This window comes from Chiroxiphia lanceolata, chromosome 3 (assembly GCF_009829145.1).
Source record: "Chiroxiphia lanceolata isolate bChiLan1 chromosome 3, bChiLan1.pri, whole genome shotgun sequence".
Taxonomy (NCBI): domain Eukaryota; kingdom Metazoa; phylum Chordata; class Aves; order Passeriformes; family Pipridae; genus Chiroxiphia; species Chiroxiphia lanceolata.
The window spans coordinates 21,267,479-21,281,413 of record NC_045639.1 but is presented as its reverse complement, the minus strand read 5'-3'; the positions used below and the strand labels follow the sequence as shown (position 1 = coordinate 21,281,413).

General features: G+C 37.1%; 1 protein-coding gene across 1 annotated transcript in view; it reads right to left on the bottom strand.

Moving 5' to 3' along the window:
• The window catches only part of LOC116783619 (usherin-like), a 238,386-nt gene that overhangs the window by 94,890 nt on the left and 129,561 nt on the right, over nt 1-13,935 (bottom strand). Inside the window, 1 exon segment of the mRNA XM_032681273.1 lies at nt 7,536-8,164. Within this exon segment, the coding sequence (XP_032537164.1) occupies nt 7,536-8,164 (629 nt within the window).

Here is a 13,935-nt window from a genome sequence, read left to right as displayed (position 1 = left end):
CATAAAAGAATAGATTAATAACATGGCAGGAGAACAGATGCTGCTCCAGAACCTCAGCTCCTGAGTTTTACAGTGTGTGTATTAGCTGGTATACTTGAAAAAACTCCCAGGTGTTACTTCACAGCACCTGCTGTGCACTAGCAGATAGAATATCTCATACTGAAAGTAACAGAAATGCTTCGTGATTTTACACTGGGAAATTTCTTTTTTTTTTTTCCTAAGAGAAATGAAAACCAATATGAACAAGAAATTATTCAGCCAGCAGCACATACAGTGCAACTTATTTTTGTCTGGGCGTGGATATCTTATACATAGATACATAGATCAGTTGTCACTTTGGTTAGTATATTTTGAACTAGATAATGAGGACGACCAAGGGTACTTCCAGACACTGTTGTGTCACTTGACTTGCTTAGAATTATCTCTGTCACCTGGGAATGACAGGACACACAATCCTTCACAAACATCTCTTGTCAAGAGGCCTGACCCATACAGTATAAATGAAGATGATGGAGACTGCCTGATTAACACACGTGGCACTACTGGACCTCTTCTGCACTTTGATGTGCCAAGGTTTGAGGTAAGAGCTTGGCAATGCATGAAAGAGGGAAAGCTCACTAGACAGGCTGTGTTGGAAGCAGTAACAGTTTGTTCATTGATTTGAAGCTCAGCACTGAGACCATGAAAGAGGATGCCCATGAGGAAGAGAGAATAAGGTAACTACTGGGAGAGATTAACTGATTCAATGTAATGACTCTGGAAGCTTTCATTTAAAGATCAAAGGACCTTATTTTCTCCACCACAAAATTTAAAGAGACAGAAATTAGTCATTTTCTCCCCATTAAACAGTTATAACCTTGGAATTTTTTTTCCTTTTTTGACAGCAGTTGGAACCCTGCAACTTAATTCTGAGCTATGTGAAGAGAGGCATTGGCATATGTGTAGCTATTTTACTGTTCAGGTCTGGCTTTGACAGTTTGCTTTTAAATCAGCATGTTTGGCTTCATTTTATTCTCATTTCTCCTAGCTATTGCTTGTAACATCTACAAACAGAATGTAATAAATACACTACTGAGAGCTTTTCACTGTTGGTCTCAAAGCACACTGTAAGTCTCAAATTGCAAATATTATTATTCCAGTTTTAGAGATCTAAAGACTAAATCTGAGAATAACTCACATATCAGAAAGAAGCAAAATTCCAAAAAAAGACCTGCTACCCTAATTCTGCATTCCAGCCAATGGACTAGAGTCCTCTGACCATACTCCAGCCCCACAAAAGCAGCTGGGAGATGAACTTCCTCCTAAGTTCTTATCTGTCTTAACAGAAATTGTAGTGGGATTCAATCAAGAATCAGGATCAGACCAGAAATGCAAATTCTGACAGACGTCACTGATAATTAGGCTCATACACTTAGCACATGAGTTACATCCAACTTCAGCAAGGACTACTGCAGAAGAATAGCACGACCAAGTTTGCAGTAACAGATTGCTATTACAAAAACTTCTGGAACGACTTAGCTGGAGTAGTGAGAAAGCTGAAAGAATATTTTTTATGATTCTAAACACCTACCCTAGAGCGTTTCAACTGTATCAAAGGCAGAGGTATATATCTGATGAAACCCTGATTAGTTCACCCCACTGTATAATCGGTATCAAATGTGCAAGCTGTGCAAGAAATCACAGTCCTAACATGTGGAAAACCTCTAGTGTGCAAGTTAAGGTTGTTCCTATGGGCGTTGAAATATCCTAAGTTACTCAAGCAGCACTTATGTGTCAAATGAACCAAGGTCTCACTGACCTTAGCAGCATCATATGGCAATCTTCACACAAGGATTGATCACTCCTAAACAATTTTCCCTGATGTACCAGGCATACCTGCATGAAACTGGAAGTGTGGTGAACAAAGTACAACCCCCTTTTTTTTTCCTTCCCAGCATGAAGCTGTTACTGCATCTCCCTTTAGCGTACGAAGCCTAGGTATTAGTGTTGTTTGTATTCTCAAAATTATGTTCTTGGCTAACTGCAGACTGAAGTATTTGGAGAATGAAATGGTAACAGAGAATTTTAACCTGGAAGAGAAGAAGGGTCATCACAGTCTCATTCTCAGCCACACAGTAACCTGCAGAGGAGAAACACCGAAGGATCATCTCACTGTTAGTCAACAACTTCAGTGACCATGGAGTGATTAATACTGTATCCAGCATTCTGTAATCAGAAGCAACTTAACAGGGCAGCAAACATTAATGAGTGAGATAAAAAACGCAGTTCCAGAGCATGTGCCTATAACTAATTCTGTAGGAAGAAAACAGATAAAGAAAATACATTCTTTCTCAAACTCTAACTATGGAGTATATTGCCTTAAATGTGTCAGCTGAAATCTTTCTCCTGTGTATTTTAGTCCCAGCCTGTTTACAAAACAACAGGCATTTAGCAGTCCACTCTCCAGCTTCTGTGGTGATGAAGAACAGAAGACACCTATAAAAATAGGGCCTTGTTTATTTCTGTTTGCTCACTTGCATATCCAATTTAGTACTCAAATTTGAGACATAGCTACTAGAAAAGTTTATTGCTCTGTAGCAATAAATGATAATCTATTGCACTGAAAAAGTACAGTTGGCAACTCTTGAAGATCCTGTGGACAGCAAATTAATGACATTGTTCAATCTGTAGGGTGGAATATCAGCCTTCTTTGCTTCACTTTCTTCTATACAAAGAAAAGAATGGCAGGTGAACTGTCATCTCTTTGTAACAACAAACGTGAATGACAATGGAATTAAAAAGCCTATAACTCTTCCCCAGTCAGAGAAGACATGAGGAAATACTTAGGGAAAATAAATAATCCATGAAAAGTCAATAACATGATGTTGAATCAATATGCAAAAAAAAAAAAAAAGGAATTAGAAAGACGAATGACAGTTTAGTGCTACAGAATCACCACGGTCCTTTGTTTTTTTGCAGGCAACATATATAATATATACTAAGAGAGAAGTCAATGAAATAATCATATTTTTTATTTTTCTCATTTTGTATCTAATCAAATTACAGGAAGTTTCTGTAAATGATGTTATCGTGAAAGAATATCATAGCACAAGAACTATATGTAAATGAAGTACTTATTCCATCCAACCAGGATGAAATCATTCTCTTATAATCTCTTTAAGCATCAAAAAGGAAAAAAAATCCATTCCCCTTGAGAGAAACATCAGGAGTACATATAGCTCATACCAACTTCTATCTTGAGAAAAAATTTACATGAAGAATGACAGGAAATGGCTGCAGCTTTTTTTCTATCAGGGTCCAGCTGGTGGCACTGGTCAGCGAGGGAGAACAAAATAGGCCAATGTGAATCGGCACATCTCTGCTTAAGCCAATAATCAAGACTACAGCTGCCTTCCCAGGTCAAAGTCCTCAAGAAAGGACCCAAGCAATGAAAGGGAATTGCTCCTGTCAAAAGTCATAAGGCCAAAGTTGGACAATTAGCACTCTACAGTTAATTCAGTTCAGTGTACCCAGCCACATAAAGCTTTTCCTACACAAAGAACTCCATTACATAATTATTCACTGTGTAAACCAGCCTCTTTCTCAAGCCACTCAACCTAGGTACATTCCTGAATGTCATATCAGTGTGAAGTGTGAGATTGAAGCAGCACAGCAATTGCAACCCTCACAAGAAAAGGAAACAATTTCTTTTCTACTTCTGTACATTAGAGTATAGCAAATCTTGTGTAACAGGAATAATGTTCATGGCATTGGCATATACTAAATAAACGGCTTTTGCAGTTGCTGAATACCTCCACTTCACTTTGGCATTTAATCAACCACAAAAGCAGTTTATTGCGCATTATACTCCGCTACCATGAACATTATCAATTCAGCAAATATTAAAAAATATCATGCAGGTGTCACTGAAATGGGTAGTTTAAAAATTATTGACAGCTTTACACTTTCTGTTGCACAAAAGAAAGCAAGTTAAATGTTATGGAGAGATATTGGTCCATTCTGATTAAAATTAAATGTTAAAAGAGCACATACACATCAGATGTGTTTATGATGAGAGTGACCTGCTGTGCTGATATTTTCCTCCTTGCAGAGTGAAAGCTTTGGTTTATGAAAATAAGCTGTATACTCAAGTGAGTACTATCCTGGAGCATTTTGAATTCTTCACATCCTCAAATCATTTATATTGATTCTATGACTGAATAAAGGGATGGAAATATGTTTCTCTTTTTTGTAAATTCTCTCTGTTTTCAGTAGAAGTAAATATTTGCGCTCATGGTTTAGGGATTGGTTGCACTGACAGCTGAAAGCCTCTATTGATTTGCGACCGTGGCTTGGTAAAGGAGCCTCTTGCTAATCTTTCCCACAGTGCCCTTCTGATACCTCCCGCTCTAACCTGGGAGGACAGCTCTTTCTAGGGGAAGAGGTAATTAAAATCTCTTTCCCAAAGAGACGGCTTGTTTTCCACCCTCTGCTTAAGAGTTACTGTCATTGACACCGAGTAAGATAAGAGCACTGTACAGCACAAAGGATTCCACAAATTTGATTTGAACACTGCATAGATGATATATGCACTGCAGGTGTGGTGGGCTTGGTCTACTCAGCAGGGAAAGTATGCCTTTCTAGGATTCTCACTAGAGCTTAAAGGCATCAGTGTAAAGCAGTTCCAAACCAAATCCATCCTATTTCCACACAGGAAACCTTGCCCAGTACTGCACAGTTGTTCTGCCTGTGCAACTAGCGTATTTCTGGGGTGAAGGGACACAGTGGGTTTGCAGAGCAGCTATTCAGATCTATAAGCCTAGTTTAAGAGAGCAGGGCAAAAAACCCAAATGTTTTGCAAACAGGTGCTACCTTGTTCTTCTTGTATTGTCCCAGTACACAGCATACACACAAGACAGCCCCACAGACATGGCACAGTCCACTGGATGGTCTTACTACACTTGACATGAATTTGCCATAAAAGTGCAGAGAAGGAAACAACACCACCACTAGCAAGCTAATCCATTTGACAGATCTGTAAGAAGAGCAACAAGCAAGAAGAAATTCCTCTGGTGCTCCCATCTGCAAACACACAGAAGGTGAGAAAACCACTGGGTGCAGCAAGCCTCGTCTGTTATCTCTTCAGTGATGAAGTGCAATGAACTCTTCTGCAACTATAGCTTTGTTTCAATTTTTTTAAGAGATAATATAGAATAACAGAATAATAAACGCTAAATAAATAAATAAATAAATAAATAAATAAGTATCTTGCTGACCTGGCCAAGTAAGAGAAATGTTAAGACTTTTAAGAAGTCTTGGAATCTTAGAAATCAGAAGTTATGTCCCAGCCATGGGATACCCTCTGCACAGGAACTTTACCAACTATTCTCAACTTTCCATCAATTGTGATGAATATCAAATGGAACAACATTATGCAAAATAAAATACTTGATAAATACAAGAATTTATGTCTGTATGAGCAATGTTTTGCACACTGAGAGAGAGAATTCAGCAGGAGAAGAGATACTCCAAGAGAGTAATTTGGAAAGGCATATACATAAGTCACTTTTTTCAATTCAATGCTGCCGCCTGTAACTATTTTGAACTATTTTAACTTAAATATTTAAAATTAATAAAAATTAAAAGTAAAAACGAATCATGGAAATAAAATCATCCAGGCTTCAGCATCTTTGATGGAAATTAGTCTTAACAGAACAAAAAAGTATTTGTCTTCAGGTGGGAAAAAGCAAGCCTGAGATTACAAGAGCAGCAGTGACACAAAATAGGAAAACTACTCATACAGGAGTTCATACAAGATAGACAGGAGTTCATACAAGATAGACAACTAAAGGGCTTTAAAGAGTTTTGAATGATAATGACAGACTGGGGAAGAACAAGGAAAAGAAGCATTTGAACTCTTTGGTAAGAAAAGAAAACAAATTTTAAAAGAAATGTTATATTGAAACTAAATTATCATAGAGTGTTGCCTGACTTCAGATTTCAGAAGAAATAAATGACCAAACTGACCTTTAGTATTGGTAGATTACTTAATCTTGGAGCTGAGCAAAATACAATAAAAATACAACTGAATATACACCTCTGATCTCAGGAAAAGACATCCAGTAAAGAATGGCACAACTTCTGATAACTCACAGGCTTTAAAATTAGGATTAAGTGTTGACTGCACTTGGAGAAATAAAAAGAGGGGTAAGATATAAAATTATTATGCTCTTATTACATTAACTGAAGCTCTAAAAGTTGCAGTGACTTATTCTTTGTGCTTGGAGTTGGAGCCAGTGTGCTCAGGCAGTAAAATGTGGACATGTGTGTAAACATGCTATTGAACTAAAGCTAGTATTTATTCATCATTGCAGCTTTGGGTAAATCCATGAAAAATGCTTTACTATAAATTGTGGTGGATATTAAGATATATCTACAGAAGCACAGAGGGCAGAGTCCTGGAAGAAGATCACCAAAACCTTCAATAAGGAGTCTGGCAATTCATCATAATTACTAGTGGTCAATCGTTATTAATTCTTACAGTAATCATTGTACTCATATTGAACTCATTTGCTATTAACGCAGAGATAACACACAATTCCTTAGACATTAAAACATAATTTTAAAAGCTCAGGATTTTTTTCTCTAATGGTGAGTAGGTTTTTTTCAGAGCTTAAAATTATGTGTGAACAAAGCAAAAAAAATCAGTGTTGGTTTAGTCTGAAATTCATACTCTCAAACTATTCAGATTGCACTGGTAACACCACTCTGTTTACCTTTTGAAAATACATTGTATACCAAAAATAATAAATCTAACAGATGAACTTCAATCTTATGCAAATGTCCTTTGTTTTGTGCTCTGGTGAGCAAGCTACTGTACCAATACTTTTGGCATTAGTACAAGACTGAATCCATGGAAGCATGTGTGTATTTACACAAAAGAGGCTTCTAAGCTACAAAAATCCCTCTTGTTTGGTTACACTAATTTCCCTTGAATGAAGTTTGTATGCAAGCCAAAACAATGGTAGTTATCCTGTCCTCTAGAGTTCATTCCCAACAGAACGATGTGAATAATTGAAAACTTCCTAGGTAGTCCTGTAAGACTCTTCTTTCGTAAATCAGGAGAACAAAAATGCAATTTTTTTCTTCCTTAGCCATTAAAAAAGATCTGATAATTACACAGAAGATTTAATTACACTAAAAAAAAAATCTTTTTTACTTCTCAGCATTTTAATGAAGTCTTGAAATTCTGGAGAAGGTAGTAGGTAATTTTTTTATCTGATTAGGAAGTTAAAAGTAATCATTCAAGTTTAATATTGAAAATTCATCAGGTGTGTAAGGAAGAAAATGAGCTGGAATATAATGCCAGAGGCTCGTGTAAAGGAAAAAAAATGGAAAGGAATCTAATGCTTTTGAGCCAAAGGACAGACACTAATTATTCAACTACCCCTGCAGCAATGAAGTCTGTTGGCTCAGCCAGTAGATGTCTCTCTTAAATACACAGTTGCTACAAGGAAAACATGTCAAAGCCACGAGGCCACGAGAATTATTCCTACCTGAACTGAATACGGTCCCAATGCTTCTGCATCGGGTGGCTGAACACCAGCAGGTCTTGATGGTCTAGTGGTAACTTCTGACCAGTCGCTGCTGTTTGTGCCTCCGTCAAGAGTGCTCATCAGCACTCTGTATTCGAATTTCTGCCAAGGGCTCAGAGCACTGCTCTGGTCAATGTAGCTTGTGGACTGACTGAAAGGGAGAGACACCACAGTTGATATTTGTTCTGTTCCTTTCACCCTCCTTTCTATTGTAACATTTTCCACCACACCATTTGAGCGAGCAGGTGGTTGCCAGGATATGACCACAGAAGTTGGAGTATCAGAATAGAGCTCTGGAGCAGGAATATCCTCAGGTGCATCTGGAAGAGTCTGTATTTCTGAGGTTGCAGGTGAAAGAGAGCATCCTTTAGAAGTGCATCCTTCTACCTGAAACACATAGACAGTGTAAGGATGCAAGTCTTCTACAGTGCAGTTAGAGCTAGTTCCTAGCACTGTAGCATGCAGTTTGCCATTTTGGTAAATATTATAATGAGTGATAAAGCCATTCGGCTTTAAAGGATGCTGCCAGATGATGCTTGCTGCCCTTGCTGTAACATTCAGCAGAAGTGGTGGATCTAAAGGTCCAGGTTCTGTAACAGAAAAAAAGGGGGAAAAAAAAGGAAAGAAAAATTACTAATAGACTGTGATTTGTAAAATCAGCATCAGCACAAAGTACTCATCAAATGAGGCTCAAAATGACGAAATTCAGATCTACTAACCAGCCTATTTCTTTGGAAAATGTAGGCCCAGATAGTCACGGGATGAATATAGCTCTCTTCTCAAAGGCAAGCTGCTCACCCTCCTTCCCCCCAACCTTCCTCCCTCCTCCTCTATATCCCTTTTCCTTGTGTCTCAAAAGTGCCCTATCAATGCTGTTAGCATGTGGAGAAAAAGTACAGCTTGGTATCAATATATACTTGCCGTTCTAGCTTTTGTTGATGTTTTTCTAGAGTGCTAGATACTAATTGCCACCAACAGCACAGGCATAACAAAGCTGTGTATTTTACAGCTCAGTAAGCCCCTACTGCATCTCTCATTATATATTCAATATTTTACTTCATTCTGTTTATAATTCTAATCCATTTTTTGCAATTTATCTACTCCCTGTTAATATTATAGGTGATTTTTTACTTCGACTGTGACAGAAGCTGCCGATTTAGCTCTTTCACCTACTGATAAATAAACAATGCACAGATCTGACCTTTAGGTTAACAGGTTTTATGCTTGCTCCACTCAGCACTCTAACTGATTCAATTATCATAAAGGTTCAGGAGCTTCCATGAATACTGAAAAAGACCGACCATATGCCTGCATAGGTGTTGTGGAACAGCAAATACTCTGCAGCCCTCCAGAGAAATTCCTTAATTGTAAATAATTTCACCATGCGACACAATCAAGTCACCTTGAATGCAAAACCCTCAGCCTGTGGAGGCAAAGTGTTATTTAAGCTTTACTGGGCTGCGTTAAATTCTGCAATTTGAAGGGCTGTTAAGTTTTTCAATTGAAATTTCATTTAAAATGCAGGTGCTTTTTATTATATTGAGGCTTTACTGCTCTCTAGGTACAAGCAAGAACATGGTGCAATAACACAAATCTGGCTCAATCACTGATCAGTAACAGCTGTAATTCCAGAACATTTAGCATTCTTATAAACCACATCCTGAAATCTATAAATTGCTACAGCAGATCAAGAAAATACTATATTCCCTCTATTGTGCCCATAGCAATTTTGACATTTATGAGATTTTTCTATGAACATTACATTTTACTGAAATCTTAAAAAAATATATACTTGGATTTAGTAATTGTTTAAAATAGCTTTAGGTTTGGGGATTTGAGGCAGGGGGCAAAGGGAGGGGGCTAGGTTACAAATGCTAAGGGTTCAAAAATTTAGAATTCATTAGTGATTGTGGGTGTGCCAAGACTTCAGGACACACAACACAGTATATGCTGAATTCCATAGTAGTTAACAACACTATCATTTAATTCCTGGTGTCCAAACCACAGGGAACATTATAGGAAAAATAATTTATTTCACAAGAAGTCAAATAATTCCTGTTTCAAGTGAAAAAAGAGAGGGGGGGGGGGGGGAAAAGGAACCAAATAAATTCAGCACAATAAGTTACTCCTTCTATATTTTAGAATAACAGCTGAAGTCCTTGTTCTTCTCTCTCATACAGAGGTAGATTCCACTGATGTCTTTAAAATTGGTATAGCAAGTGTTTTTTGGGGTTTTTTTTGCTTTTAAATTTGAAAAGTAACAGTGTTTTTCCTTTCATTATATGATGCATCACAAAGCAACTCCATAAAGCTCAGACAGATCACATATCCTGCTCTACTCACAGTGATAAGAAGGACAGAGTTCTGTATTTAATGCTTGTGCACTCTAGGATTAATTTAGATCTCTGAATTTGCAAGTACAAAAGATGATCTGTTGTAAAGAGTAATTAAATTGTATTTGCATGTACTCTTGGGTAAAATCAATTAGGTCATAAGTTGGAACAAAATTCAGTCCATTATTTAGACTTCAATGAAAGATGAAGAGGTGGAGATGTAAATCTGAATTATATATATATTCTGTAAACCAAAAATTTTTGGGGGGTGGGCGGGAAAGAGAAGAATATTTTTTGGAACTGAAGACCTTGAAAATACATTGCTGTAAATTCTACTTTAATGGGGAGAGAAGCTGAAATATAATACCACTGAACCACAAACTTGCATTTTATCTAATTATACCTCATAAATAAGCTATTAAACTGTGAGCTTCTGTAGGAGGGAAAAAAAAAAAAAACCTAATCAAAGAAAGCCCCCCAATATTCAAGCAGTTTTCTGTAAGGGAGTGGGTAAGCCTTTTTACTCCTGCTGAATAAGTTGCAGGCATTACAGGTGAAACATTCATGGTAATTAGTTGAACCTGAGCTTCAATTCCAACAGAGTTCAGACTGATTCCTTAAGGACAATTTGTAATGTATGGGAGGAGCTGTCAAACCTAAACTTTGGGTCCCCCTAGTCCCTCCCCCTCCCCTCCAGAAAGCGTATTTTGGTAGCTAGCATACCTACCCACACATTCCCTACTGCCCTTTTAAAAGAGAGACTTTTAAGACTTTCTGAGTTCAAACAAGACGTTTGAGAGATGCTTAATTGGCCCCACTGGATGGGAAAGCATTAAATCCTGGTCCCCAACACTCATTTGGTGCAGCTTCTTTTTAAATGGCAAGCAGAATCACCTAATTCTATATACAAATCAACTAGCACGATACTCCTTGGTTGAAAGGGTCACCACAATTATGTAAAACATGAGTATTAACTATAATTGGGATAGTTTGCTAATACAATAAAAAGCTCTGAACATGAAAAAAGTTATGCTCACAGCAGTAGCTATCACTTTCTAAAGTAAGAATTCATGGATGAAATGACATGAAAAAGATGGTTATAAAATTTTAATGGAATGATAAAAGGCAAAAGTCAGCCTCTCAGCTGAATTCTTAAAATCCCTATATATCACAATCAGCTCCTTAACTGTAAAATCAATGTGGAGTATAACATGTTGTCAATGTGGTTGTCACTGGAGGGAAGACTGCAAAGTATGACAGCTACACAGCTCAGCCTGTCAATGATGAAAATAAAATCATAAAGCTTTTTACATGGACGTAATTGTTTATAAAACTAACTACTAAACATGGGAACAGTGGGCATCTTTTTCCTTAAGTGTCTTAGTTCATATTTCAAACCATTTCATTACAGTATTAATAGTAGAAGGCAGTTTCATTTTGGCAAATGAAATTATCTTTTATGGCAGGCTATTTGGGTCATCTGCTTCAAAAGTTCAGACTCAACTTAAAATGAAGGCACAAACCCGTCATTAATATTTTTTAATTCCATTACTAGAACCACACATTTGTTTACTTGCTGTGAGTTTTGGGAAGCAAGGATCTACACTCTCATGGATGTATTTCGGGGGAATATACACTTACATTTAATAAGACACATACTAAGATGTGTGCCTGGACTATTGCCCTTTACAGCTAATGAGAAATACCTGATTTGCTGGCAAACTCTCTCACTAAGCAGAATCAAAATTCTGCGCCTTTTACTCTTGAATCATTTACTCTTTTCAGGAACATGGACAATGAAATTATACATACTAACAAACTGTGGTGTCTTTTATATACTACCGACTGTACCCAGCAGAAAATCCAAATTGTGTAGCTCTCAGCACAAGGGACCACAGAAATCTTTTATCACATCAGATCACAGAACTCAAAAGTCTTTAAGCTGTTCATGCAATGACACGCAGTCCATATGAACCCCTTCAAATATGTATTAAGAACTGTCTTCAGAGTATTCAGACTTTTTGCCCTCTACTGCTCCAAATGTTCCATTGGCTCCAGAACTTCAGTTCTACCCGTTAAGAAACTTCTAATTCCTAACCTGTAGGCATGTATGGGCAGTTAGTACTATTTATTATAGGATCATCTTATCATATGTGCCACATTACTCAATCAGCTTAATTTGTTCTGTCCTTTCGCTATTCACTCTGTCTATTCACTATTCGCTATTCACATGAACTTCTCTTCCCTTTATCACCTCATCGGGTTTCGTCTTCTCTTCCTTCCATTTCCATCTGTTTTTCTTGAGCAGAGGTGACCACATTCAGATCAACTATTTATGGATTAGTTTATATACCTAAATTATTTGGTCTTAACTTACATAGCTAAAATAGGAGACTTGTCTTCTCAGACAGCAAATATAATCACCAGGAAAAGCAAGTGCTTCCAAAGGTTGTGAACTGCACCACTTACCCTCTTGTTCTGCATTGGCTATCTATTTTCTACCTCAGGAACCTTTAAGAGAGTGGTAAGCATGCCAGAGGAGTACACCATAGCACTCTATATGACAGGAATAATGCTTCCCAGATTTGACAAGAAATAGCTCAGCTGATACATTCAGCTGATACATTGCAGGAGCTATTATTTTTTTGGGGTTTTTTTTTCTCAATTGTTCTTTTTTTTCTCTAGCAACTTCAAAATGCAATAATTTATAGTGACTACTGTGTACTTTTGACATTACTTACTGTAAATAAACACTGGGCTGGTCTATAACTTCTTTATAAAAGAGATGGACTTGCACTAACTTATGTAAGAAATAAAAAGTAAAAAATTAGACTGCCTGCTAGGCAACTCGCAAAATCTTCACTTTCAGCTAGTGTGAGCCAGGTGCATTTAAAAGGACTTTTTTAAGAGCTCTCCATATTGGAGTTGTACACTGACCCAGGGAACTGAAATGTAGCCAATATAGAGAACATGCTGGTGACTGAGATGTCGTGCTCTATGGGACTCATTGGGCTGCAGACAGGTTCTGGGACATTCAAAAGCAAATAAAGTAACAGGCAACTTTTCTTTAAAGTAGAGATTTTGCTAGCTCAAAACTTGTCCAAACCAAGACGTATTTTCTCAAGCACTATAAAAAACATCTCTGTCATTTGGGAGCTATCCCTCTGATCAAAAATCACATCATGTGGATTGCTCCCAGCCAAGATAATTTTGTGAGTCTTAAATCTACACTGTAAGAACACAGCCTCTGCCATTGGGCCAGCTTTGGGTAACTATAACCAACATCTTTGCAACTCCCCTCTGAGATAGTTCAAAGGCTTGCCATATCTAAAGGGAAAACCTAACTGGTATCTTCTTTTTTATATCTAGAAGATTTCATTTTATTTCTGAATGCAATGGAAGAAATTCTGCTCTCAGTTCAACAGTACATACTGACCTCTCAGTTCACTGGTCATCACATTGATTGCAAGAGAGCTATCTTAAACTTACATTCAAGTTACTGAAAGTAAGCTCTAATACAGAAACTTCATCAACTGTTTCTATTTGTAGATACTCTCTCAGTAAATAGTCTGATGCTATACTGACCAAGATCACTGGAACAAACATCTTTTATTAATGCATGTTTAGCAGGTTTTAAAATATTCAGAGGTATGTATATTATTGTTATCTGGCATGGGCAGGTTTAGACTTTAAAAAATGCATGGAATCAGTTACTAGTGTCACAATCATGTAAATGGAAGTATTTTAAAATCATTTACATTTTTTCTTGCATTAAACAATACCCCAAATCTACTAATCTGAATATTAAGACATTTCATTGTCAGAAACAACAGATTTTTATGGGAGCATTTGCTAATTTTTCCTTTATCATTCCTAATATCCTCCTAGGTATTTATGATAAATAAAATATAATACACAGATACATTATGAAATCATCTTGCATTACTAGAACTCTATTGACTTTAAAAGTGGGTGTGTTGATTTATATCTATTGCTGTCAGGTGTATGTGCACATAGACACATACACA